At 40.7% G+C, this 27,449-nt stretch overlaps 1 protein-coding gene across 1 annotated transcript in view; it reads right to left on the reverse strand.

Annotated features, from left to right (window-relative positions):
• Positions 1-26,800, reverse strand: part of LOC139454170 (sushi, von Willebrand factor type A, EGF and pentraxin domain-containing protein 1-like) — a 52,876-nt gene extending 26,076 nt beyond the window's left edge. The window contains exons 1-9 of the mRNA XM_071235721.1: positions 26,725-26,800; positions 11,331-12,054; positions 7,685-7,837; positions 5,779-5,934; positions 3,417-3,635; positions 2,441-2,632; positions 1,014-1,205; positions 498-752; positions 107-346 (exon numbers count right to left, since the gene is read on the reverse strand). Of these exons, the coding sequence (XP_071091822.1) occupies positions 107-346; positions 498-752; positions 1,014-1,205; positions 2,441-2,632; positions 3,417-3,635; positions 5,779-5,934; positions 7,685-7,837; positions 11,331-12,045 (2,122 nt within the window). The 5' untranslated portion in view covers positions 12,046-12,054; positions 26,725-26,800. The remainder of the gene's footprint in view (positions 1-106; positions 347-497; positions 753-1,013; positions 1,206-2,440; positions 2,633-3,416; positions 3,636-5,778; positions 5,935-7,684; positions 7,838-11,330; positions 12,055-26,724) is intronic.
• Between the last annotated feature and the right edge of the window lie 649 nt (positions 26,801-27,449).

The raw sequence follows: 27,449 nt of genomic DNA on the forward strand, positions 1-27,449 counted from the left end.
ATGTCCCAGTCTGATCTCACCCATGCCAACCCCAGAGATTCTAACCATATCACTCTCAATGCCTAACAACATGTCCACTCGCTACTTCCTGAATGGAAGCACGTACCTTCCAGCGTGACGGAGAACACACAGATGGGAAGGTTCTGCACAGTGTCCTGTGGTGTGCAACGGACATTCCTTGTTCCAATTGGAAACACTGATCCATTAGGAATGGAGCAAATGAAGGGAATGGTGTTGTTATTGTTGTCACGGAACACTGGGGATGTCCAGTTGACCACTTGACCAGACCCCAGAACATTGCTCTTCACAATGCTCCCCGGACAAGAATCCATCCTGATTATCTTCTCTGAAATGTTGCAACATAGATCAGAAAAACGATGTACAAATCACAAAACAAGAACCTTTCAACCTGCATATGCAGCTGGACTATTAAATAAAGCCAACCTTTTCAGCAATCTTTTCAATCTGAATTTCTAGATGAGCTACGACTGCCTCACCCACAACATGTATGCCCCGAGTGCAGAAGGCCTCGTTGCCTGCAGCATCTTGCACCTGGTAGTTGATCTGATGATAGCCCACTGCCAAGTGAGCCGGGGATGTTCTCAACCCGATCACCTGCAGCCGGAGGTTAGCATCCCCGGAGTTGTCAGAGTACTGTGGAGATTTAGCATCCCAGTGGACAATGGCGTAGTTGGCTGTGGTGACCGGTGTGCGGATGTCGGGGGGGCATGTGATTGTTGGGGATTCAGTATCTGAAATGGAGGCTTAGTGATTCAGCAGCTTGCAAAGTATGATCAGAACGGCAGCACACCAACTTGTGGTGGATAATGTGAACATCATAATGAGTCTAAAAATGTAAATTAATCAATATTTTGCTTGATGTACACAGCCATACCAGATAACATTGTCAGGGCTAGATATCGGTGTCCTAAATATCTATTTTTCTGATTCCATTTATAATTATGTATGATAATAATGTTTGGGAGTAAGGTTCAAATGAGTTGTGTTCCTACCAACACAAATAGTATCTTCCACGGTGTCCCAGGTTCCGCGTGATGAACATGTCCGCTGGGGTGGGCCTGTCTGGGTGTAGCCGGCCCTGCAGGACAGGGTGCACACAGTACCAGGGAGCTGGCGGGTCCTGGAGCACTCCATCCCCTGGACTGACCCCCCGGGGGGTGGCTGAATAGCTTGGCAGCGTGCCTCTGCAGGGGCATTTAAACATATACATGTATAATGCTGCCAAGGCAAACTGCTGCCCCCAAGGTACAATCCATGTACCCCCGGTAAGTTGAATTTAAGGTAAAATGACATTGTTAAAAGTAACTTAGAATCACTATCCCTCACACACAATTTTACCTCAGTCGCTGAATATCTAAGAACAAAAGTTTCATTTTTAATCAACATGTGATGATTAAATCTGAACCCTAATGCAGTCCTACATCTCCTCCAGCAGTTTTAGTTTTGAGAAGATGATGATTAAATATTTTCCATAACTGAAGAATATTCTTTCAATTAAAAAATATCTCCATAGGTCAATTCTATGAACAAATCCGAGTAACATAATGGTTCTGGACATCCTCTAAAAGTTACAGCTCTCTGGCCTTGTGATTTCTGAGAATCAGTTCTTAAAGATTTTCAAAGTTGGGTTTTTTATTGACTTGCTGGCATGATCATAACTGAAATGCTTACACATAAATACAAGGAATTTAAGAGATTATAATTGTACTGCTCATGTAAAGATATTAGTCACTCATACAACATTTCTTTCTTTAGAGGTGGCACCGATGGCCCAGTTGTCTAAGGTGCCACTATTCGCTGTGCAGAGTTGCATCCCTTGGGCACGCCAGAAACCTATGATTGTGAGTTTGAATCCTGGTTCGCCCCGATTATGTTTCCAGGTTTGTCAGCGCCATACCCATGCTTGTGGATTTCACCAAAGTGGTAAACATCTGAGACCTGCATCACTTCGGGCTTTCCTCCCACATTAAGCTGACACGCCGTGATAAAACTGGAATACTGTTAAAAACGGCATTAAACCCAACTCACTCACTTTCTAAAGACATCAGGTCATGTCAACTTCAACCTCTTAGTAGTGTAAGAGAAGATCCGGGTCTTCAGCAACCCATGCTTGTCGTAAGAGGAAAACAAGGGTGGTCAGACTCGCTGATTTTGGTTGATGCATGTCATCGATCCCAATTTGATTAATATCGGTGCTCAAGATATCAATCACTGGATTGTCTGGTCTAGGCTTGATTATTTACAGACCGACGTCATATAGCTGGAATATTGCTGATTGCAGCATAAAACTACAAACAAACAAACAATAGTAGCGTAAGATAGCTGCACATTTCATGCTCCAGTCATAATGCTAGTGGCCAGTCCCATGCACCTGGGCCTTCAGCTATGAGTGTCAAGGTGAGTAGGATCCCGGGTTTACCTATACATGTAGCAGCCCTGTCAGACCATATTCCATTTGTGGTACACTGCCGCGTAGCGCTGCCAAACAGTCGCCAGCCCTCATGACAGCGTACACGGACAACAGACAGGTAGGTGGTGGTGGTGTTGATGTAGGTGACGTCTCCATGGCTGACCTGGTTTCCGTGGTAATCCAACGTCCGACAATCAACAACTGGAACATCACACAAGGTGAAGAGAAATGGGGTTTAACCTCAAGTTCAAGATGATTGCACTCACATATCAATGTGCATGCATGTGTGTGTTGGCTTGTACTGATACGGACTAATCCCTATGTTATAGTGCCAGCCATCTCAGGTACCATGTCACAGTTAACATGAATAACCCACTCAGACAAAGTATATTGACACCCAGAGGTGCCTACCGGTAGTTCTTATTTTAGCCCCTTAATGCCGAGCACCAGGCAGGATAACAACAAGTACCAACTTTTAACATCTTTTGGTATGACGAGGCCAGGGATTGAAACCCCGACCTTCTGCTCTCCAGGGTGCTGTTGTACAAAACAACTTCAGAGCTACGATTGTCATAGTCATAAGTCTATGTTAAGGTATTAGCATTAAGATCTATTTGTACAATGACACTCTGGCAGACACTCTACCACCCAACCATGGAGGTGGTGGAACATCACAATCAGGCCATTCAACTGTCAACCACTGTCCACCACACAAATGCAATCAGGCTGTTCAATGACACCTTGAGCAGATTTTACACAGATATTACATATTAATGCTACATATAATGTGCGTGTTCAGGAGCATACATTCCTTCCCTAATAAAGCAGGAATTGGCCAATCTCCACGTATAACAACAATGAAAATCAAAGCTACAACTGACTGACAAATGTCTTAAACCAGTAACGCTCCATGCAGTATGTTACATGAGCACTCACCTGCATTGCCATGGCAACATACAGTATATCACATCAACAGAACACTGACCTTGGCACTGGGGCACCTGTCCAGACCAAGTACCATTCATGTTACAAATGAGACCTGGGTGGCCTCCGAGTCGATATCCCACGTCACACTTGTAGTGACAGGATGTCTCCGGAGTGTTATAACACGGAGACCCGGTGTCAATGACCTCATCTCGGATTCGACCAATCACATTGAACTTGTGGGCCTGATCTACATCGGGTAGTTCTGGACATGACCTCACTGAAAGAACGCCCATAACATTATTATGACTGCATCTCGGTAAGATTAAAAACTGTAAAAGAATTTTTCATTCTGTTTGGTCATGTACATACCAATGACCGTCAAGGTCAAGGATATCAGTGGGTGATGGTGTGAGCATGTACCAATGTAATCAATGCCACACACATGAGCAGTCTGTCACAAGGCAGTTTTACGCATGTGCTATGTTCAGTAGGTCTTAGCAATCATTCTGTCGCTTTATCCTTCAGGAAACTGGTGCAAAATTATTCGAAGTTCATTGAAGATCTTGCCAAATTCCACAACCAAATTTTTATAAAGTTTCTTTCAGTGGACTATGTCACACCTTGGTTAACAGCATGGGGCAACTGATTACTTTAATGTCCCACAGATACACACAGCTAACTGTGAGTGAGTACTTCAGTTCATTCAGGTGTAAAAAAGTCAGTAGTAAGTCAAACGTAATGTAGATGGAAAGCATTTACCACTTTACTGAAACCACAAGTTACTGGAAGGCTAATGTTCTTATATCTGTCATTTCAACCTGTGACCAACAGATGCTGCAACTCTCAAAGTTGCCCTCGATACTGTTGCACCTGTTAATGTTGCACCTCGTAATGTTGCCCCTGATAATGTTGCATCTCTTAATGTTGCCCCTGATACTGTTGCATCTCTTAATGTTGCCCCTGAAACTGTTGCATCTCGTAATGTTGCCCCTGATACTGTTGCATTTCTTAATGTTGCATCTGATACTGTTGCATCTCTTAATGTTGCATCTGATACTGTTGCATCACTTAATGTTGCCCCTGATACTGTTGCATCACTTAATGTTGCCCCTGGTACTGTTGCATTTCTTAATGTTGCATCTGATAATGTTGCATCTCTTAATGTTGCCCCTGATACTGTTGCATCTCTTAATGTTGCCCCTGATACTGTTGCACCTCGTAATGTTGCCCCTGATACTGTTGCATCTCTTAATGTTGCCCCTGATACTGTTGCATCTCTTAATGTTGCCCCTGATACTGTTGCATCTCTTAATGTTGCCCCTGGTACTGTTGCATTTCTTAATGTTGCACCTGATACTGTTGCATCTCTTAATGTTGCCCCTGATACTGTTGGATCTCTTAATGTTGCCCCTGAAACTGTTGCATCTCTTAATGTTGCCCCTGGTACTGTTGCATCTCTTAATGTTGCCCCTGATAATGTTGCATCTCTTAATGTTGCCCCTGATACTGTTGCATTTCTTAATGTTGCCCTTGATACTGTTGGATCTCTTAATGTTGCCCCTGGTACTGTTGCATCTCTTAATGTTGCCCCTGATACTGTTGCATCTCTTAATGTTGCCCCTGCTACTGTTGCATTTCTTAATGTTGCATCTGATACTGTTGCATCTCTTAATGTTGCCCCTGGTACTGTTGCATTTATTAATGTTGCATCTGATACTGTTGCATCTCTTAATGTTGCCCCTGATACTGTTGCATTTCTTAATGTTGCCCCTGATACTGTTGCATCTCTTAATGTTGCCCCTGGTACTGTTGCATTTCTTAATGTTGCCCCTGATACTGTTGGATCTCCTAATGTTGCCCCTGATAATGTTGCATCTCTTAATGTTGCCCCTGATACTGTTGCATCTCTTAATGTTGCCCCTGATACTGTTGCATCTCTTAATGTTGCCCCTGGTACTGTTGCATCTCTTAATGTTGCCCCTGATACTGTTGGATCTCTTAATGTTGCCCCTGGTACTGTTGCATCTCTTAATGTTGCCCCTGATACTGTTGCATCTCTTAATGTTGCCCCTGTGACTGTTGCATTTCTTAATGTTGCATCTGATACTGTTGCATCTCTTAATGTTGCCCCTGGTACTGTTGCATTTCTTAATGTTGCATCTGATACTGTTGCATCTCTTAATGTTGCCCCTGGTACTGTTGCATTTCTTAATGTTGCCCCTGATACTGTTGCATCTCTTAATGTTGCCCCTGGTACTGTTGCATCTCTTAATGTTGCCCTTGATACTGTTGCAGCTCTTAATGTTGCCCCTGATACTGTTGCATCTCTTAATGTTGCCCCTGATACTGTTGCACCTCTCAATGGTTCACCTCTTACCCTATCCTCTTACTGTTGCTGCTGTATGGTGAGAGCTACTCACATTCACATGTCTTCCTGATAGAATCCTGATGGTATGGAGCCCGACACACACAGTGGTCCCGGTTGATCGCCCCAGGGAGCAGGGTGGTGGAGTTGGAGGGACAGGGGACACACAGGTGGGGGCTCAGACTGTCCTTGTACGTTCCCCTCGGACACTCTAGTCACAGCAGACAAACATACATACACCATACACAGGGCTGCTGGGATGGTATTCATGTATTGGTGTACTCTCATGATGTATTGAATATCAATCTATAGCTGATATGAAGTGAAGCAGTTGCATAAAAATCAAGTAAATTCTTTCCCTTGTCATGGTGTATGTTGAAAGTAAAAATCCATTTGCCCACAATACCATAGTTTTAGCCATATTCAGTACACATACTGAAAAACATTAAGTACACTACTCTGGTAATGAGTGATTTGTCTATTTCACCATCATATTTGCCTTGTTGGTACTTAAGAAACTGTCTCAAAAGGTCACAGTAACTTGCAGACTCTCACCTAGATACATGGAGTGAAGTCTCTCACCTAGATACATGGAGTGAAGTCTCTCACATAGATACATGGAGTGAAGTCTCTCACATGGATACATGGAGTGAAGTCTCTCACCTAGATACATGGAGTGAAGTCTCTCACCTAGATACATGGAGTGAAGTCTCTCACCTAGATACATGGAGTGAAGTCTCTCACATAGATACATGGAGTGAAGTCTCTCACATGGATACATGGAGTGAAGTCTCTCACATGGATACATGGAGTGAAGTCTCTCACATGGATACATGGAGTGAAGTCTCTCACCTAGATACATGGAGTGAAGTCTCTCACCTAGATACATGGAGTGAAGTCTCTCACCTAGATGCATGGAGTGAAGACTCTCACCTAGATACATGGAGTGAAGTCTCTCACCTAGATACATGGAGTGAAGTCTCTCACCTAGATACATGGAGTGAAGTCTCTCACCTCGATACATGGAGTGAAGTCTCTCACATAGATACATGGAGTGAAGACTCTCACATAGATACATGGAGTGAAGTCTCTCACATAGATACATGGATGAGACTCTCACCTAGATACATGGAGTGAAGTCTCTCACCTAGATACATGGAGTGAAGTCTCTCACATGGATACATGGAGTGAAGTCTCTCACCTCGATACATGGAGTGAAGTCTCTCACATGGATACATGGAGTGAAGTCTCTCACCTAGATACATGGAGTGAAGTCTCTCACATAGATACATGGAGTGAAGTCTCTAACATGGATACATGGAGTGAAGTCTCTCACCTAGATACATGGAGTGAAGTCTCTCACCTAGATACATGGAGTGAAGTCTCTCACATAGATACATGGAGTGAAGTCTCTCACCTAGATACATGGAGTGAAGTCTCTCACCTAGATACATGGAGTGAAGTCTCTCACATGGATACATGGAGTGAAGTCTCTCACCTCGATACATGGAGTGAAGTCTCTCACATGGATACATGGAGTGAAGTCTCTCACCTAGATACATGGAGTGAAGTCTCTCACCTAGATACATGGAGTGAAGTCTCTCACCTAGATACATAGAGTGAAGTCTCTCACATGGATACATGGAGTGAAGTCTCTCACCTAGATACATGGAGTGAAGTCTCTCACATGGATACATGGAGTGAAGTCTCTCACATGGATAAATGGAGTGAAGTCTCTCACCTAGATACATGGAGTGAAGTCTCTCACCTAGATACATGGAGTGAAGTCTCTCACATGGATACATGGAGTGAAGTCTCTCACATGGATACATGGAGTGAAGTCTCAGGCATATTTGTTGAAAATCATCAGATTTAAAAGGAGCTTCTAATCAAAATAAAGCATGATTTTTGCAAAATGACATATCACTGCACCTAAACTTCAGAAATCAGAATACATGTACCTGCACAGGTAAATCCATTTCCATAGTAACCAGGTTTACACACACAGAGGTACTGTCCTGAGCGTGTGGTGCAGGTGCACACAGCATTGGCGGAACACTGGTTCTCACACAGCATCATGTTGCTGACGACGTCCCAAGTCTCCCGCTGCTCACCTACCGTACACAACACAAGTAGTGGACAGTATAACAACACTTGTCTTACAACAACAAGACACTTTATTACCCATAGGGTTAGAAATAACCCAATTCATAAAGATTTTATGTCTGCTAGTCCAAATAACACTTCTCGCACACCAGCGTATTGTTTCCGTCATCCGCATTGTTGATGTCATTCAAATTTATTGTAATGTAAGGTCGGAATGACGTCACAACTATTAATGACGTCATAGCTGAAGATAGTTGACGTCATTCAACAAATTGTGCTTTTCCAGGGCAGAGGCAGTGTTCACTACATTTTTCTAAAGGGGAGCTCAAAAAGATTAAGGAAGAATGGGTAATAAAGAAATTATTACACACACATGTGTGTCATTCTGATTTTATGAAACTTGTGTCAGAATTCATGTATTACACTCGCTCTCGCTCAGGAAATTTGGTAAAATCAGTATAACACCCAGGCTTGTATAATAATCTCCACATAATAATTGCATTTATATTTCTAAAGATATTTTGTAGCAAAATATTACTTGTCAGTTCCGATATTACATTGTGATCAGTTCTACACTTCCAGTAAGAACCAGTTCTGATGCAGTAGCCCAAAGTGTCCTAGTGATGCTTCTCAGGGAAAGAGGGAGGTTGCTTCAAGAAATATTTACGAATGCATTACGATGAACATAACAATATGACAATGCCAAAACAGTTTGAATTTTTACCTGAAATCACACACGTCATCCTTACAAATTTGCCCTAGTGAAATGCAGAAGAATAAAATCCTAATTAAGTTAAAATAAAAGACTTTTTATCCTGCATTGTACCTTCTTACTGTATTATTCTTTAAATTTGAATAGAAAAAACACTGGCAATATGTGACATAACATAAATTATTACCCACGTGGTGAAGATACAGGTGGTAAGATACTAAATCCGTACGTCACACGTGTGTCGTACAAGGTTGACCTTGTTTTATTCGTTTTGATTGGATAACCGTGACCTCTGTCACACCGGGACTACTTTTTTCATTCATAAAAAATCGCGAGACAAGGCAGAACTGAAGAAATTAATGAGAACGAGAGATATTTACAAACACTTTATTAAACCAAACAAGATAGTCACACGCATCAAATTCGATTTGCATTCAATATAAGTTATGCATAGAGCTCCTACAGACGTATAATCGAGCTAGATCTATAAATCGATTTACAATGTACGACTGCCGATCGAGCGCGTCCCTTGAGCGTGACGCACCCGACCATTTTCGCAACTTTCAATTTGATTTAACGTAAAAGGATAAGCGTGGTGAAATGAAGTCTGTTTAAACTGTCTGGACAGATATCTAGACTTACTTGGGATGATCCGGTTGTGCCATCGGTGTCCCCTTTGAAGCGTATTTTGTGGCGCTGTTTCGGTAGGTGTTGTTCATGAATGAACGAACACGACAGCACGACCAGATCACTTAAAGTTCACAGTTCCGATAAAAATCATCCGAAAACTCCGTGGAAGTGTGCCTGACTTCTGATTTTGTGGCCCCAAACATCCCAAATGTGAACAGTAACATTCCCTATCTCTAGCGTAAAACGCTGTGAGTGGATCGCGGTTGTCTTTTCTTATTCCGGTGGCGACCTTGCCCTTCGATCGTTCGAAGCTGTCACTGACATGCAAGCAGACTTGAGTTTGTTGATTTTCACGTCTTCAGTAAAGGGTGGTACAGTTAACATGAATGTCTTTGGCGAACAGTCTGAAATCCCTCTTCCAAAATGGTACGAATATGATATAATTCAGCTGATAGATCAAGGAAACCGAACCATTTTGATTGCACAGACAGGACCCCGGCAGTGTGACCGACTGTTGGTCCGATATTCAAAGCGCGGCGCTAATGTGACATTTCAAATTTTCTTATCGGTGTCCTGCGTACTTTCAACATGGCGCTTGAATTACCAAAAGTTGAAGACTTTCTTCCAAAAGGATCTTGAGCGTCGGTGCTGGTTTGTTTGCAAACAGAACAGCAGGCGCATGTTGTTAATGCGTATGCATAAACATGTCAACAATGCCCATATTTGGTCATATATCAATATTCATGCGCAACCAGATTTTGCAACCGGTTTCAGTTTGGTCTGTCAACGAACGAAAGTTGTTATGTATTTACACTTAAATATATATTTAACGTGGGTAATAAATAAAATACCACACTCATTCTCGTTAGATACCATTTTTACGAAACTCGTGAACTTTCTATGGTATCTGACCTCGCTTTCGCTCGGTCAGATACCATAGAAAGTCCACTCGTTTCGTAAAAATGGTATCTAACGAGAATGAGTGTAGTATTCTCTATTTATCTCTGACAAAGAACAAGAGCCATCAGCTTATGACATATCCCCCTGGTCTGGTGCAATTTGGAAATCAAGTTTGGCTATTAATACCCCACTTTTGGTTCATTGCCATTGGATACCTTCAGTTCAGTGAAGAAAAAAAATAATGCTGTTCAGTATTTTTCAAAATCCCAAATCTTCAAAAGGCACAATCTATATAGATAGTTTCAACAAGAAATATTTAACAGTTTAGGAGTTCTGCTTCGGAAACAATCACTACCCTCATTTTCATTAAGTCCAACTTGTCGTCATGAAAACATTAAAAAAAATAAAAAAATAAAAATCCTAAATCATCAAAAGGCACCATTTCACCACTAGGATGATCTGTAAAGCCTGTTTCATCTAGAAATATTTAACAGTTTAGAGTTTTTTCCGGCAATGAAAAACATCCTGTTTTCATTATTAAAATTATGAAAACAAACTAAATGAGAATAAACATCCCAAATCATCAATAGGCACCTGTTCCCAACTAGACTGATCTATATAGAAAGTTTCAACAAGAAATATGTAACGGCTTTGCAGTTCTGCTCCGGAAATTGGAAAACTAACGCACAGCTGATCGCTATATCCCCCTGTTTTTCAAACCAGGGTGATAGTATATATATCAAACTAAAAAGGTGTCTGTATTACAAGAGTGAGTGAGTTGTGCTTTGCACCACTTTTATCAATGTTCCAGCTACTTTTTTATATTAAGAGGGATACCAGAAATCAAACAATAGTTATAGCATGTAACTCTATTACATCACAGCCATTATTCTTGGAATTTGGTTAACATCAGCAGAAAAGAATCCATAGATTTTCAACAGACGTCTTCTTCACTCTCAGACAACCTAATCAGTTGTTAAGAATACTGCATATTGTGACAAACACCCCCGCGCATGTCCAAAAGGCGATACAGGTCACTTCTTTCCAGTAACAACTACCTTGACCTTCAAGTACGTTCAGTCATATGTCAGAAAAATACCCAGGGCTATATATAGTAGGTACATCAGGTATGACGTCTGAAATATCTGTGTGAGAATAACCGTTGCAACAGCAGCAAAGCTCAAGTTTGAGCAAAAACATTATACAAATAATATATCAAAATAACCAATTTCAAAATATAGAAAGCAACATGGACGTACCATTATGAAGTGATCTGGCCAGCTCCTCGAACGTCCTAAAGTCAGGTAGGAAATAGGTGTGGTTGCTTAGAGGGGAGGCCAAGGTCCGTAACTCTGGCATGTAGGCATCCTTCACCCCGAAGGCATATATCTCCAGTTGGGGGCCACGGGCAGTTATATTCCAGCCCGGGTCCCACCTGAGTGACCGCAGTTCAATAGATGCCTGGACCGGAGCTGGACCGATGTTGGACTTCCCATCAGTCAACACAAACACAGCTTTCTTGGCACTGCGTCTCGAGTTTAAAAGGATTGACTTAGCATTTCTCAGTGCCTCATTTGTTGCAGTGTATCCAGACATTATCTTCTGACCCAACCGAAGTTGAATTTTGAGCATCATAGAACATTTGTTTTCACGACCTTCATCAAGGTCATTTATGTCAATGCTGACCCTTGTGCTGAAAGAAATGATTGCGATGCGAGTGTTGTCATGGCTAAGGGTGAAAAATTCCAACAGAGAACGGACAAAATTTAACATGGACTCCCATCCAGATCTAGGAACACTTGACGAACGGTCTAGAATACACACAAGATCCACTTCTTGAGAGCTGAACCTGTTGTAAAAGTCTTCAACCATCTCTCGACCTTGTGACACAATAGTGCCGTCGCTTGTGACCAGGTGGAATGTCACACACAAACACAAAACACATCCAAAATGTGCACACTCCCTCAGAATCATTCTGAAATTCTGAAGAAAAACAACATGATTATGAGAATGTTGTGAAGGTGGTATATTAGAGGTGAGGTGAGGTGACATGGGGTTTAACGTCGCGTCCAAGATTATTGCACTTATATAGCGACGTGCATGTACGTGTGTGTGTTTGTGTGGCTGCTTGTACTAGTCCGGACTGATGCCGATTTATAGTGCTAGCTCACTGAGATACCATGCCGCAGTTTAACATGAATACCCCACTCAGACACAGTATACTGACTTCGAGCCGACCAGTCCTTGTTTTAGCCCCTTAATGCCCAGCGCCAGACAGGGTAACAACAAGTACCATCTTTTAACGTCTTTTGGTATGACGCGACCGGGGATCGAACCCCAGACCTTCCGCTCTCCGGGCGGACGCTCTACCACTAAACCACGGAGGCGGTCCTGGTATAATAGAGACTGATCTATGGGCGGCCATTCGGTCAAAAAATACAAAGTTGAAAAAAAGGACAAAAGTACGCAATTAAGATCAAATATACTAGCCACATAAAGAAACTGTGCACGGAGAAAATATATTTTGGATTGAAATAGAACACAGCAAGAATAAAATGATGCAGACGTTGTAGCAGCTGAATGATCGGACCATAAGAAAATGTCAACGGGACCTGAACAACATCTGTTACGATGACGTAAGAAGATCAAAATGGAGTAGGGGGTCAAACGACAAAGTCACAAAGTCAATAACGGGTATGACCACCCTGTGCGTGAATCACAGCAGTGCATCGGCGACGCATGGAGTCCACCAAATGGGCATGGAAGGCCTGGGGAATGGCCTGCCATATCCTCCTTAAATCCTGTGCCAAGTCACGGACGTTATCTGGAGGATGTGGAAGACGACGCAGACGGCGCTCCATTTCATCCCACACATGCTCTATTGGGGAGAGATCTGGAGAATTTGCAGGCCATGGCAGTAACATGACATTGTTATGGTGAAGGAAATCCATTGCGACCCTAGCCATGTGAGGACGAGCGTTGTCCTGTTGAAATGTCAATCTCGGGCCATGACGTTGCAGGAAAGGAATGACCACAGGCCTCAGAATCTGATCTCTGTAGCCAACACCGGTGAGATTGCCCTGAACAACCACCAAAGGGGTTCGCTGCCGTGCTGTTATCCCACCCCAAATCATCACAGAGCCACCTCCAAAACGATTCCTCTCCACAATACAGTTGCGTGCATAACGTTCTCCGTAACGCCGGTAGACACGTTGGCGCCCGTCACTGTGGGAAATGTTGAACCTCGATTCCTTTATAAAGACAACATTTTTCCACCATATTCTAGGTTGGCAAAAATGTTTTTGACACCATCTTAGACGGTTGACGCGATGACGGTGTGTCAGGATGGGACGTATGGCAGGGCGTCGTGGTCGAATCCCATACTGACGTAAACGATTCCTGACAGTGTTGGGATGGATACGGCGCAGTCCAGGAATTGTCGGGGACGTCGTTACTGCCATTTGGAACCTGTGTCGGAGATGTGTAACTCGAATCCATCTGTCCTGTCCTGTCCTGAACGTGGGTGGTCGGCAACGTCATTTGTGTTCTGATAACGCCTCACCAATGCCGATATCGTGTTTCGATGGCATTGGAAATGTGTTGCCATCTGTTGTTGCCTCATTCCCGCTCGGATCATTCCAATGGCTTCATGACGCTGTGCAGTTGTCAATCTTGGCATGATTTGTTTGTGATATGCTTGTGTCTGCGCCTGAGAAGTTTTGAATTTTTGAATGACCACAGATCATGCTTTCCAAAGTGACATCGAATTTTGAGTTGCACATGCTGTGTACAGCTGCACAGGATGCACGTGCAGTAACACATTGCACGTCCATAGGCCCCCAGCAATGACGTCATATCGCATGGCACGTGCATGAGCGTTTGAATGTCTCCAATAATTGCTGTGTTCAAACCTATATTTCATATATGGACGGTGTGCCCTTATATCTATATTTTCTCCGTGCACAGTTTCTTTATGTGGCTAGTATATTACGAATAAAGAACTAAATGTTACTACTAAAGGTCAAAATACAAAACAAACAGATGAGGGTTAAACATACAAAGTTGAAATAAATGTCAAAAGTACGCAATATTAATAGTCAAATGTTACGAAAAGACGTCATAAGAAAAGAAAGAACAACGTGTATGAAAGAACGTCATTGAGCACGAAAGGACGTTTTCGATAAAGAACGTCAGTGAGCACGAAAGGATGTTGACAATAAAGAACGCCAGATGGCGCTGCAATTTGTAAAACATTCCGAGTTTAATCTGCTTGTTCCGCCATGTATATGATAACTGCATGCCAAGGTGTACAATGTATTACGTCATTCCTCGTGCACCCACTGTCTGACGTCACACATATATATACATGTATTTATAATGTATAATGAACACATTGTGGAGATTAAACTCTGAATGTTTTACAAATTGCAGCGCCATCTGGCGTTCTTTATTGTCAACGTCCTTTCGTGCTCACTGACGTTCCTTATCGAAAACGTCCTTTCGTGCTCAATGACGTTCTTCATACACATTGTTCTTTCTTTTCTTACGACGTCTTTTCGTAACATTTGACTATTAATATTACATACTTTTGACATTCATTTCAACTTTATATGTTTAACCCTCGTGTGTTTGTTTTGTATTTTGACCTTTAGTAGTAACATTTAGTTCTTTATTCATAATATTTGACCTTAATTGCGTACTTTTGTCCTTTTTTTCAACTTTGTAGTTTTTGACCGAATGGCCGCCCATACTGATCAACAACACAAACTGTGATCGCATTTTTATTGATAACTGAAAAATATTCATTCTAAGGATCATGTCTTAGATGTTGTGAAACCAGTGAGCATAGGTGCAGTGCTGAAAAATCTAACAATTTTGGGATTCAAATCCATGATAACCAGATCCTGGCACTCCCAAGGGATACCAGACTGCACCACTCTTAGGAATGCCACTCATTTTGGAAAAAATATGATTTCAGTGAAACAAACACAGTAGGTCTGATCCATATGTTGGCATAGATTTTGAAAAAACAGTATCCACTGCCTGAAGCTTATGAGTACAATAACTCTAATTGTTAATTTATAATCTAAAACTAAACTTATACCATTGAATTCCATATTGATACAAGGTTAAATGTAGCAGCCATGAATTCAATATGGTTTACATTGACATGAGAGATACGCTAGGGTCACAAGTCAAAGTTAGGCCTCAGTATAACTATTCTGAATATATGAATACATTGCAGCTAGAGGACATCAAATTTCACAATGATACGAGCAGCAATGGCTGAGAAATAGACCAAAACAATATTTTCAATGTAGCTACTGTGATTATATTGCAAGAAGCATCTTTGCCCATTCCCTAGACACCACAGGTCAGAGCCTATGCACACAATTCCACCTTCTCAAAACCATTGTTTCAAAGATGTAGCAAATGCTGCATGTACTAGATTTATAGATTTGTGAATGTAAAAACTCATGGATTGTCAAAAAGGAAAATACCCTAAAGAAATTACATAATGTTATTGCAAATAGCATCTTGTGACGGCATATCCTAATAAACCAAGACTATGAGCAAGGTGTGGTGGAGCAGAGACCACTCCCATAGAACAATAGGAGGAGGAGGAGGATTTATGGAGCTGCAACAATGAGGCCCGCCAGTGTTTACATGGCAGACATTCCAGCCCTGATAACTAGGTGTCACTTTCCTATTCTGGAATTTGTTATATGGTCATCCTTTATCTCAACCGAAGGAGCTGAATACTGCTTACTATTAAAACTATTACAAATTATACTGACTGTGTGAATGGACAGTTACTTTGTTTCATTGTGTTCGCTATAGATACTAAGCAAAAAAAGTTAGGGATCATAAATATATTTTTGATATTTTTTATCGAGAAGACTGAGACCACAATTTCATAAAAACATCACAAACAATATTCATGATGCTTTAACTTGTTTTGTTCAGTATACATGCTTGGTTTCCATGACATAATCATTTTAAGGACATTTCAGGTGAGTAGACTTTGACATGTTTGTTGAAATAGTACACACTGTTATATATATGGTAATGAGTGAGTAGGATTATGAAGCGCTATCTTGCAAAATTTTCCAACCATATCACAGCAGGAAAACGCAAGAAATTGGTTTCACACATATTCCCCATGTATTGAATGAAACCCACTACTTGAGAGTATCTAGCCTATGCTTTCTCCACTAGGATAACCAACTGCCCAGTCTTGTGGGAACCATCCAGGTATTGCATGTTAAGTATCAGCTTGAGTTATTGGATGGTTTTGTCTTTCAAGTTTTTCTGGGTTTTTTAGTAGGACAGCGACCGCCCATGGTAAATAACACATCTCACACTTATCTCACTCCTCCCTCAGACAGGGCTCCAACCTGTCCACCATGTTATTGTTGGGAGTATAACTGACAAGGCAGTCAGTGGGTGACATTTTTAACAGTTTTAGGTATAATATTTCAGCTTAAACAGGGAAGTGGTATTCAGATAAAAGTGTTCATGAAAGCAAGGATAATATCCTACATAAATATTATCCCGGGGGAAGTTTTACTCTAGAGTATAGTATCTATAGGATAAAACACACTAGAGTATAGTATCTATAGGATTAAGCATACTAGAGTATAGTATTTATTGGATTAAACACACTAGAGTATCGTATCTATAGGATTGAGCATACTAGAGTATAGTATCTACAGGATTAAACACATTAGAGTATAGTATCTATAGGATTAAACACATTAGAGTATAGTATCTATAGGATTAAACACACTAGAGTATAGTATCTATAGGATTGAGCATACTAGAGTATAGTATCTACAGGATTAAACACATTAGAGTATAGTATCTATAGGATTAAACACACTAGAGTATAGTATCTATAGGATTAAACACACTAGAGTATAGTATCTATAGGATTAAACACACTAGAGTATAGTATCTATAGGATTAAACACATTAGAGTATAGTATCTATAGGATAAAACACATTAGAGTATCGTATCTATAGGATTGAGCATACTAGAGTATAGTATCTATAGGATTAAACACATTAGAGTATAGTATCTATAGGATTAAACACATTAGAGTATAGTATCTATAGGATTAAACACACTAGAGTATAGTATCTATAGGATTGAGCATACTAGAGTATAGTATCTACAGGATTAAACACATTAGAGTATAGTATCTATAGGATTAAACACACTAGAGTATAGTATCTATAGGATTAAACACACTAGAGTATAGTATCTATAGGATTAAACACACTAGAGTATAGTATCTATAGGATTAAACACATTAGAGTATAGTATCTATAGGATTAAGCATACTAGAGTATAGTATCTATAGGAATAAGCATACTAGAGTATAGTATCTATAGGATAAAACACACTTGAGCACAGTATCTATAGGATTAAACACACTAGAGTATAGTATCTATAGGATGAAACACACTAGAGTATAGTATATCTATATGATTAAACACATTAGGGTATAGTATCTATAGGATTAAGCATACTAGAGAATAGTATTTATTCGATTAAACACACTAGAGTATAATATCTATAAGATTTAACACACTAAAGCATAGTATCTATAGGATTAAACACACTAGATTGTAGTATCTATAGGATTAAGCATACTAGAGTATAGTATCAATAGGATTAAACACACTGGTATGGGTTCAAATTCACAAGGGAGAATCATCCTGACACTAGAGAATTTCATCTCCGAGATAAAAAATAGGGCAGAATAATATTCACTCTTACATTAACACAGACACTGGATTCATGGAGGGATACTGTCAACTGCTGAAGTCATGTGCATTTGACAATCTCAATTATCAGATAAAGTCAGTTTAAATGACTCAATAGTCAACGATCCATCAATGTGACATACAGATTACCAGGAGATCAATCATCTACTGTTGTCTGTAAAGTTTCCTGGCTAGGTTGTATATCAGCTAGTTATATCTCTATATAATATTGGGTGTAATTGACACTGCATGGCCACATGTCACAGCCACTGACATCTTTTGTGAGATGATATCACCCATTTTGTCCAGAAAAGTTGAGGAGGGAATAAATTAATTTATGATTTCTCTTAAAGAAAGAACATGGTAAGTTAATTCATCATTAAAACTCCTGGTGTTCATTCTTAGTATAGGTGTAGACACTGTCAATAGTACTGGTTAAAAGACATGCCAAAGAGGGAACAGATAGCGGAAACGCATCTTGCTTCGCAGAAAAAAGTATTGCATGGCACGGGCTGTCCGAGCACGTGCGGAGCGAGGAGATCGGAATTGCTTGAGTTAACATCACTTTTGGCTTAGGATGTCGTCGCAATAGGACGTACATCTGTCAATTTGGTTTGATAGTTCGGCTCGATGGGACACATGTTCGTCAATTTGGTTTGAGATGTCGTCACGATAGGACGTACATCTGTCACTTTGTTTTGATAGTTCGCCTCGATGTGACGCATGTTCGTCACTTTGGTTTGAGATGTCGTCGCTATAGGACGTACAATTGTCGCTTTGGTTAATAGTTAAAATTCCACTGCCCAACAATGGTAGCAGAGCGTGGTTTTCTGTTACATTTCCATTTAAACTAAAAGCTTTATTAGAATTGTATTTAGATATTAGATAGACAGCTTAGACCAACTATGTCTGAAACTGGAACAGATAGCCAGTGTAGAGCAGCTATGTCAGAAACTGAATCTCTCTCGGAGACAGCGGAACGAGTTCGTGTGTTGAAACAACAAAAGGCAGCAGCCAAATCTAGGCTTACTACTTTGATAGAAAGTCAGGATCAACCATCACGGAAAGAGGTAAGGGATGGTGTCGATCAAATGAATGATCATTTTGTGAAAGCAATGGATGTTATGATAGAGCTTTCAAGGGTTTATGTTAAACTGGAAGAACATGGTAATGTTAAAAAGTTGGATCAAGAAATAGATAGTTTGGAGGAGGAAAATAACTTACCTCTTGAATCTGTAAAGGAATATCTGCAAAGCAGATCAGGGACTAACAGATCAGGAAATAGCTCTGTGTCCAGTAGAAGGTTAAGCAGGCTATATATCATACCAAAAAGATCCCAAATTAAACAACAAAGTGTTGTATCTCTGCAGCCATCTGAAGTAGCCGACCTTGAACATTTGGTCTCTGAAGGACACAATCATGGTCAGAAGGATGAGCTAGTATTGCATGTTGGTAGGACAAAATGCCCAGGTAAGTCTGATAATATGGCCACTGGGAACGACATGTGGAAACAGTTGAAACGTGTGTCGATACCTGTTTTCACAGGTGATATAAAAATATATCAAAGTTGGAAGGCGGCTTTTATGACTTGCATTGATCAGTCCCCAGCCACACCTGAGTACAAGTTGTTGCAATTACGCCAATACCGGTATCTCTCGGGCGAAGTGTTGAAATCAATTCAGTCTTTATGCCACAGCTCAGTAGCTTATGATGTTGCACTAGAACGTCTTGAAAGAAAGCTTGGTGGGAAGAGACGGCAGATTGCAATCCAAAATGAGGAAATTAGTAATTTCAAACCAATTCATGAAGGCCATGTTCAGGATCTAGAGAAATTCGCGGATATTTTGGATGTTGCAGTCGCAAACATCAGAGAATCTGACAGGGTAGAGGAGTTGGGTAATGGCCTGCTTTATGCCACTTTGTTGAAAAAATGACTGAACTTATGGTCGCTCAATATCAAAGGTGGGTGTATGAAAGGGACAGACAGGAGTCAGTAGAGACTCTCAGAGAATGGATAATGTTAGAATCAGAATTTCAGATTGTTGCTAAGGAATCAGTACAATGATTGACTACACCAGGTAAGAGATCACAGGCTAAACAGAAAATGTCTAGCACATTTGTTAGTGATGTTAGTATCTGTGGTGTATGTGCTGAAGAGCATGACATTTGGAACTGCCAACTATTCAAAGGTATGCTTGTTTCTGATAGATGGAACGAAGACAAAAGATTGAAGCTTTGTTTTCATAGTCTTAGGGGCATTCATCTTGGTAACAGCTGTCATCAAAATAGGCTGTGTGGTATACCAGCTAGGTTGTTCAAGGAACCACAACAGACTATTGCATAATGGAAACTCTGGAAAGCATGAGTTCATTGACAAGACTTCGCGTACCTACCAAAACAGAGATAAAGCTAAACCACAAGTTGATGAGTCAGGGGTAAATTTGGGTCACGACGCAGAAAAATCAAAATCTCAAAACCGTGATCAAACTGAAATGTCTCATGCAACAATGCCACTGACGTCAAACACTTTGATGGCTCTTCGCATTGTTCCAGTGGTATTGAAAAATGGGACTAGGACCATTACAGTAAACGCTTTGTTGGATGATGCGAGCACAAAGTCTTACATTAATGCCGACATTGCAGCTGAGTTGGGTTTACAGGGTGAGCCAGAGAAGATCTTTGTAAATGTTTTAAATGGTTACACAGAATTGTTTGAGACAAAACCAGTAGAATTTAAGCTTGAAAGTATCAGTGGTGATCTTAGTATTCAGATGTCTGCAATGACAACTAATGCTGTGACTGGCAATTTGCAAGCGATTGACTGGCAAAAGTACAGAAACAAATGGACACATTTACAAAGTATACCATTCCCAAAAGTATCAAAGCCTTGCAGGATTGAATTGCTTATCGGTGTTGATCATTTGGATTTACACCAGTCCTTTAGAGAGGTGACTGGGCATCCTGGTGATCCAGTTGCAAGACTTACCCCACTTGGATGGACATGCATAGGTAGCTTATCTGATCAAGGTAAGTTTGAACAAAGTAACTTTGTTAGTTCATTCTTCACTGACAGCGACGATGTTGAGATGACTGAGTTACTGCACAAGTTTTGGGAAATAGATCAAGGAAACCCAATATCTCAAATGAAGCCTGATGATGAAAAGGTTTTAAAGTATTCTCATGAAACACTCACTCATAAGGATGGCCAATATGAAATAGGTATTCCTTGGAATGAAAATGCTCATTCACTGACTGACAACTATCCCATGGCTGTTAAACATCTTAACAGTACGGAAAAGAAGTTGACTAAACATCCAGAAATAGCCAAGACTTATGATGATATTATCTCTGAGTACTTGTCGAAAGGATACATTCGCAAAGTTACACAAGATGATTCATTTAGTGAAACAAGATGGTATCTTCCTCACTTTCCCATTTTGCGTCCGGATAGGAGTACCACAAAGGTTTGTAATGTGTTCGATGCATCAGCTAAACATGATGACCTATCTTTGAATGATGCAATACATGTAGGACCAAAGTTGCAAAGTGAGTTGTTTGATGTCTTACTCCGCTTCAGAAGACATCCAGTGACATAGCTGAAATGTTTCTTCAGATCAGTATATCACCAAGTGATCGACCTTATCATAGATTCTTGTGGAGGTCAATGGATATGACTAGAAGTCTTGATGTGTATGAATTCAGTAGGGTTGTATTTGGAGTTACATCCTCTCCATTCTTGGCCGAGTTAGTGGCACAGGAAAATGCACGAGTTCATATCAAAGAATTTCCACTGCCTGCAGAAACTGTCATCAAATCAACATATATGGATGATAGTATGAATTCTGTTGAAGATGAGAAAAAGGGTCTAGAACTCTATGAACAGTTGAAAAACCTATGGTCTAAGGCGGGTATGCATGCCAGAAAGTGGATGTCTAATGATACCTGAGGGAGATAGAGTAAATGAGGTTGATCTCAACAGAGGGCATTTGCCATCAGTGAAAACTCTTGGTTTGTTATGGATAGCCGCAAATGATTGGTTTACGTTTAGGGTAAACTTCCCTATAACACATGACAAAATCTCCAAAAGAGGTTTCCTCAGATATGTTGCCAAGGTTTTTGATTCGTTGGGTTTCATTGCACCATTCATTGTCACTGCTAAAGTAAACCTACAAGAGATGTGGATGGCGGGACTCGACTGGGATGATGAAGTAGATGAGGCGTTGAGAAACAGAATAGAACAATGGCTAGGAGATCTAAATGGTCTAGAGACAGTACAGGTTCCCCGGTGTCTTTGCAGTGATAAAGACATCAGTTCTCTGACTTTGCATACCTATGTTGATGCCTCACATATTGCATATGGAGCAGTTGTGTATGCAGTAACTGCTTATCCAAATGGTGACAAATTGAGCAGAATAGTAGCTTCAAAAAGCAGAGTTGCGCCACTGAAAGCTGTCAGTATACCCAGATTAGAGTTAATGGCAGCGATTCTAGGGCTACGATTGGCACTGAATATCACGGAAGCACTTGATGTTGACTTGAAACAGGTGATATTCTGGTCAGACAACATGAACGTGTTATGCTGGATTAGAAATAACAGGGTAGGTGAAATCCAGGATGTCACAAGTCCTTTACAGTGGAGACATACACCTACAGAAGCAAATCCTGCTGACTGATTAGTTGAGGAGCAACAGTTCAACAGTTGGTAGCTAGTTCATTATGGTGGTCAGGTCCCTCTTATTTAATAAGAGATGAAACTGAATGGCCAGAAACTAAGCTGAAATCTATCAAGGTAGATGAGCAAAGAGAGGTGAACAGAAACAGAATTCAATCTGCAAGTTTTCTTTCGGTGCCCTGTGAGTCATGGCGACTAGAATCCTCCAGGTTCTCCTCGTGGAGAAGACTCACACGAGTGAATGCATGGGTTTACAAGTTCCTTCACAATTGTATAGCATCAAAAGATGATAAAGTTGAAGGAGAATTATCACCAGATGAGATAAGTGACGCTGAAAACAGAATCATCATGGATGTGCAGAGGGAATCTTATCCAAAAGAATATTCATCATTAATGTCCAGAAAGCCATTACCATCAGGGTTGAAAATCCTGAACCTTCATCCTCAGCTGGATGACAATGGGATCATGAGGTTGAAGGGACGTTTGGAGTATGCTGAATACTTACCTCTAGATACAAAGTTTCCAATCATTCTGCCCAAATACAGCTGGGTGACGACGCTTATTGTCAAGCATTATCATGATGAAGGTAAGCATGTTGCTGGAACGAACCAAACATTAGCTTCACTTTCAACAAGGTACTGGATTATCTCTGGTAGAGAAGCGATTTGGTCATGGGAAAGGAAATGTTCACGGTGCCTATTGAATAAGGCAGGGCCAGTTCAACCAGTTATGGCTCCTTTGCTGAAAATTAGAATGGGAGTTTCACTTCGAGCCTTTACACAAACTGGGGTAGATTATGTTGGGCCATTCATGACCGTTCAGGGTCGAGGTAAACATCGACAGAAGCATTACCTCTGTCTGTTTACATGCTTGTAGACCAGAGCCGTTACCTCTGTCTGTTTACATGCTTGTAGACCAGAGCTGTTCATTCGGAAATGGCCTATGGATTAGATACAGACTCTTTTCTAAATGCCTTTTATCGGATGATTAACAGAAGAGGTCTTCCTGAGTTGGTGGTATCTGATAATGGTACCAACTTTGTTGGTTCGGTCAAGGAATTGAAGGAGCTGTTCTTGCTCCTTGATGAGGATGCAGTGAGACGTTCACTTGCATCACATTTTGGAGGGGTGTTTGAATCCATGATAAAAGCTGCTAAGCATGCCATTTTTTCCATCCTTAGTGCCGCTGATGTCACAGATGAAGAGTTGATGACAGCTTTCACTGGAGCAGAGGCTCTTATCAACTCTCATCCGTTGACGACCAATCTGCTCATCCACAAAACAGTACACCTCTCACGCCAAATCACTTCTTAAATGGCCAGATTGGTGGCATGTTCGCACCTGACACAGTTGACACAACAGAATTCAATCCACACAAACGGTGGAGAAGAATTCAAGAATTGGTTCGTCACTTTTGGCACTGGTGGATGAGAGAATGGCTACCAAGCCTCAACACCAGAAGAAAATGGCACACTCCTCAGAGGGATTTACAAGTTGGAGATGTTGTCCTAGTAATATCTCCCTACACGCCTTGTGGAAACTGGCAACTTGGCAGAATATTGAAGGTCTATCCAGGGAAACATGGCCATGTTCGTGTCGTTGATATCAAGACAAGACAGTCAGTAGTGAAAAGACCAGCAAACAAAGTATGTCCACTAGAATGGGCTTCTTCGAGTGAAACAAATAGTCTTGATTAGCTTTCAGGATAACAGTTTTCAATCTATGATTGACAGAAGTCAATCATGGAAGGGGGTATGGTTTGAAGACATGCCAAAGAGGGAACAGATAGCGGAAACGCATCTTGCTTCGCGGAAAAAAGTATTGCATGGCACGGGCTGTCCGAGCACGTGTGGAGCGAGGAGATCGGAATTGCTTGAGTTAACATCACTTTTGGCTTGATATGTCATCGCTACAGGACGTACATATGTCGATTTGGTTTGATAGTTCGGCTCGATGGGACACATGTTCGTCACTTTGGTTTGAGATGTCGCTTTGGTTAATAGTTCCACTAAAAATAAATATAACTAAAAATTCCACTGCGTAACAAGTACCATATGTGAAGCATGACACTGTCACTGTGAGATACACAACCTCCTGCAGGACTTGTCTCATGCTATCAACCACTTGTTTTCCTGGACTATTGTGTACTGTGGTGTAAAACAACACAGACCCTCCCACCAGCCAGATCACTTTGATCTCAAGAAAACCATCTGTTGACTGTCCCTGTTGTGATGGAGAAACATACTTCTCATCTCCAGCATCACTAGCATGGAACCAGCGACTATTCAAACTAGCCCTGTCCTATCTTTTCTACGTTCATAGCACTTCTCAAGATACCCTTCCACCAAGCTCATCTCTACAAACTTTCCAGTGTGCACTCTGAGCTTGTCCTGGTGTATGGAGATTAGCACATAATATATGGACTATTATCATAAATTCAATGACACTATTCTGCTGTTTACATACAGTTTACAAAATATAATTCTACTTTTGGAATGTGTCATATGCAATACAAGCAATTTTAGAAAGAATGTATATCTGTAAATTAGTCTATGTTGTGCTTGTAGGTTAATTGCAGCCAAAATTAAATATGGACGAATGTCAAACAATCAATAAGTGGGTGTGTAGATGCAATGGGCAAACCCTGTACTTTCAGCAATATGATCCCCAACTCCCTGTGTTATCACAGACAGACTGCCAGTGACGTGACGACCAGCTGACACACATTACATCAGTGTTGACATGTGGTGTTTGTAAACATTCAACAACATCTAAACTTATCAACACGTAATTTACATGCTTCATCTAAGTTAATCAATGTGTTTGGTATTTGAGAGAGTTTAAGCAATGAAACGTGTATGTTTGTGTGAGTCCAAGCTGTGTTTAGGTGTGTAGATCACGTTTCTATAATGAGCGTCTCAGATGTCATGAGGTGACATATATTGATGGTGTTTTCTATCACAAGATACTGGGAAATGTGAAAACTTTCAAATGTGTTTCAATTGTATATCACTGTTATTGACTTTAATTTACTCTGTTATTATACTTGTGTGGTAGATGGTAGTGATATATTGACAAATAATGACATCAAAGACATGTCAGTGAACACAGAAAGTTACTTCAGAATGACATTTGCTAAAACAGATCAACCTATGTCTTTCCTTCACATAATAGACATAAATCAAATGTGAAGTGACTTGTGTCCACAACTTCAATCCACAATCAATATTGCATCCAAAGAGAACATAGCAAAACTGTATAAAAGTTACCTAACACAATGACAAGAATAACAGATATATTTCTACAAGTGAAAAGTAAGCATCTGGTGTCATCAAGGTGGCGAGGTAATGGGAGTTCACCAGTTTGTGCCTGTATTATCTGTGAATGTTCTTCACCAGCAATGCTAAACTATTTGCCCAATTCTGGAGTACTTCTGCCATTGCAACAATATAACTAAAGGATTGGAGTGCAAAATGTGACGTATCACCAGAGACTATGTAAAACTATTGGTTATTAAAAGAATAAAACAGTGTACTGCCTATTGATGAGTATAGATCCCCAAGAAAGTGAGAGCATGCAGAAAGCTGTACCTGACTTAGACAGGGGACCAGTCACGCGGCCAATCATGGCATGACAATACCTTTCTTGACAATTGTGGTAACCGTGGTATTTGCCTAGCTGACATAAGTAGTTTTGTCATTAAATTTAACTTTATTTATAGGGGTGGGGGGGGGGGGGGGGGGGTGGGAGAGAGACACTCTTCATGCTGCTTGTTTTGTATCAGTATTCCAGGAACGAGATGGTTCAGATGTCACGGAAGCCTACAATGCAATCAAATGTACAAACAGTCCTCTTGCATTGCAAAGAGAAATCAATTCATAATTTGATCTTTATAAAAAAAACTACTTGGTATTGTCGTCCCCATGTGAGATATTGCTGGAATTCCCCACCCCAAAACACTGTAATACTTGGGTAGGGGTGGTGATATTGGGTACACATTCTCCACTAGCAGCAGTCACCAGTCCCAAAGGTCAGAGAGTTATAGGTTTAAACTGAGCAAATAGTTTATCATTAGATTTAATTGAAAAATAAACATTTGGATATAATAAACATATTATTTCAACTAAATTCATGATGAGGACTTAGAATTGTTCACATAAAATAAAACTACTGCTGTAATATATTGCACAGAGTGACCGTGGTACTTACTTGTAGTGAGGGCTCCAGTACTGGCAGTGGTGGGACCTCCACACAATCAGCCCACAGATAGTGACGACATGCTGGCCAGGGGGAAACCTGATCCCACTCACAACACAATAGGCAGGTCTTGAAGGTGGCACCAGGTCTATATCTCTTGTCATGTTGGGAGAGCGGAGCAGTGATAAACTGCCTGAAATAGAGGATGCAGCATTTATGTGAGGAATCTTGCTGTACAAAGGTCATTATCACTACAATGAATTAATTCAGTGATGCTTCATTTCTACAACAAGCTAATGTAACATCTAATACTATGCTATAATCCACAACTAAAGATTTATTTTGATTGTCAATACATTGGAACTTTGGATATGATTTTAATGATATTGTTGAAAAGTCTTTCCACAAGGGCCTTGGATATAGAGAATATTTCTTGAAAATGACTTCAACAAGGGCATGTAATATATAGAATATGTGACTGAGTGAGTGAATTTGGTTTAACACCACTTTGAACCATATGTCAGTTACATCCCACTGAAGGTCATCCCGATGTGGAGGAAGCCAGAAGTGATGCAAGTCTCAGACATTTATCACTTTGGTCAATCACACAATCATGGGTATGATGCGGAAAAATGTGAAAACACAATCAGGGCGAACCAGGATTTGAACCACTATCACATGTTTATTAGGAAAAATAAATTGTGTTTTGAACTGTTTACAATTATATGTGTTTGTTT

The sequence above is a fragment of the Haliotis cracherodii genome, unplaced genomic scaffold (genome assembly GCF_022045235.1).
Source record: "Haliotis cracherodii isolate W230 unplaced genomic scaffold, xgHalCrac1.p SCAF_10, whole genome shotgun sequence".
Lineage (NCBI taxonomy): Eukaryota > Metazoa > Mollusca > Gastropoda > Lepetellida > Haliotidae > Haliotis > Haliotis cracherodii.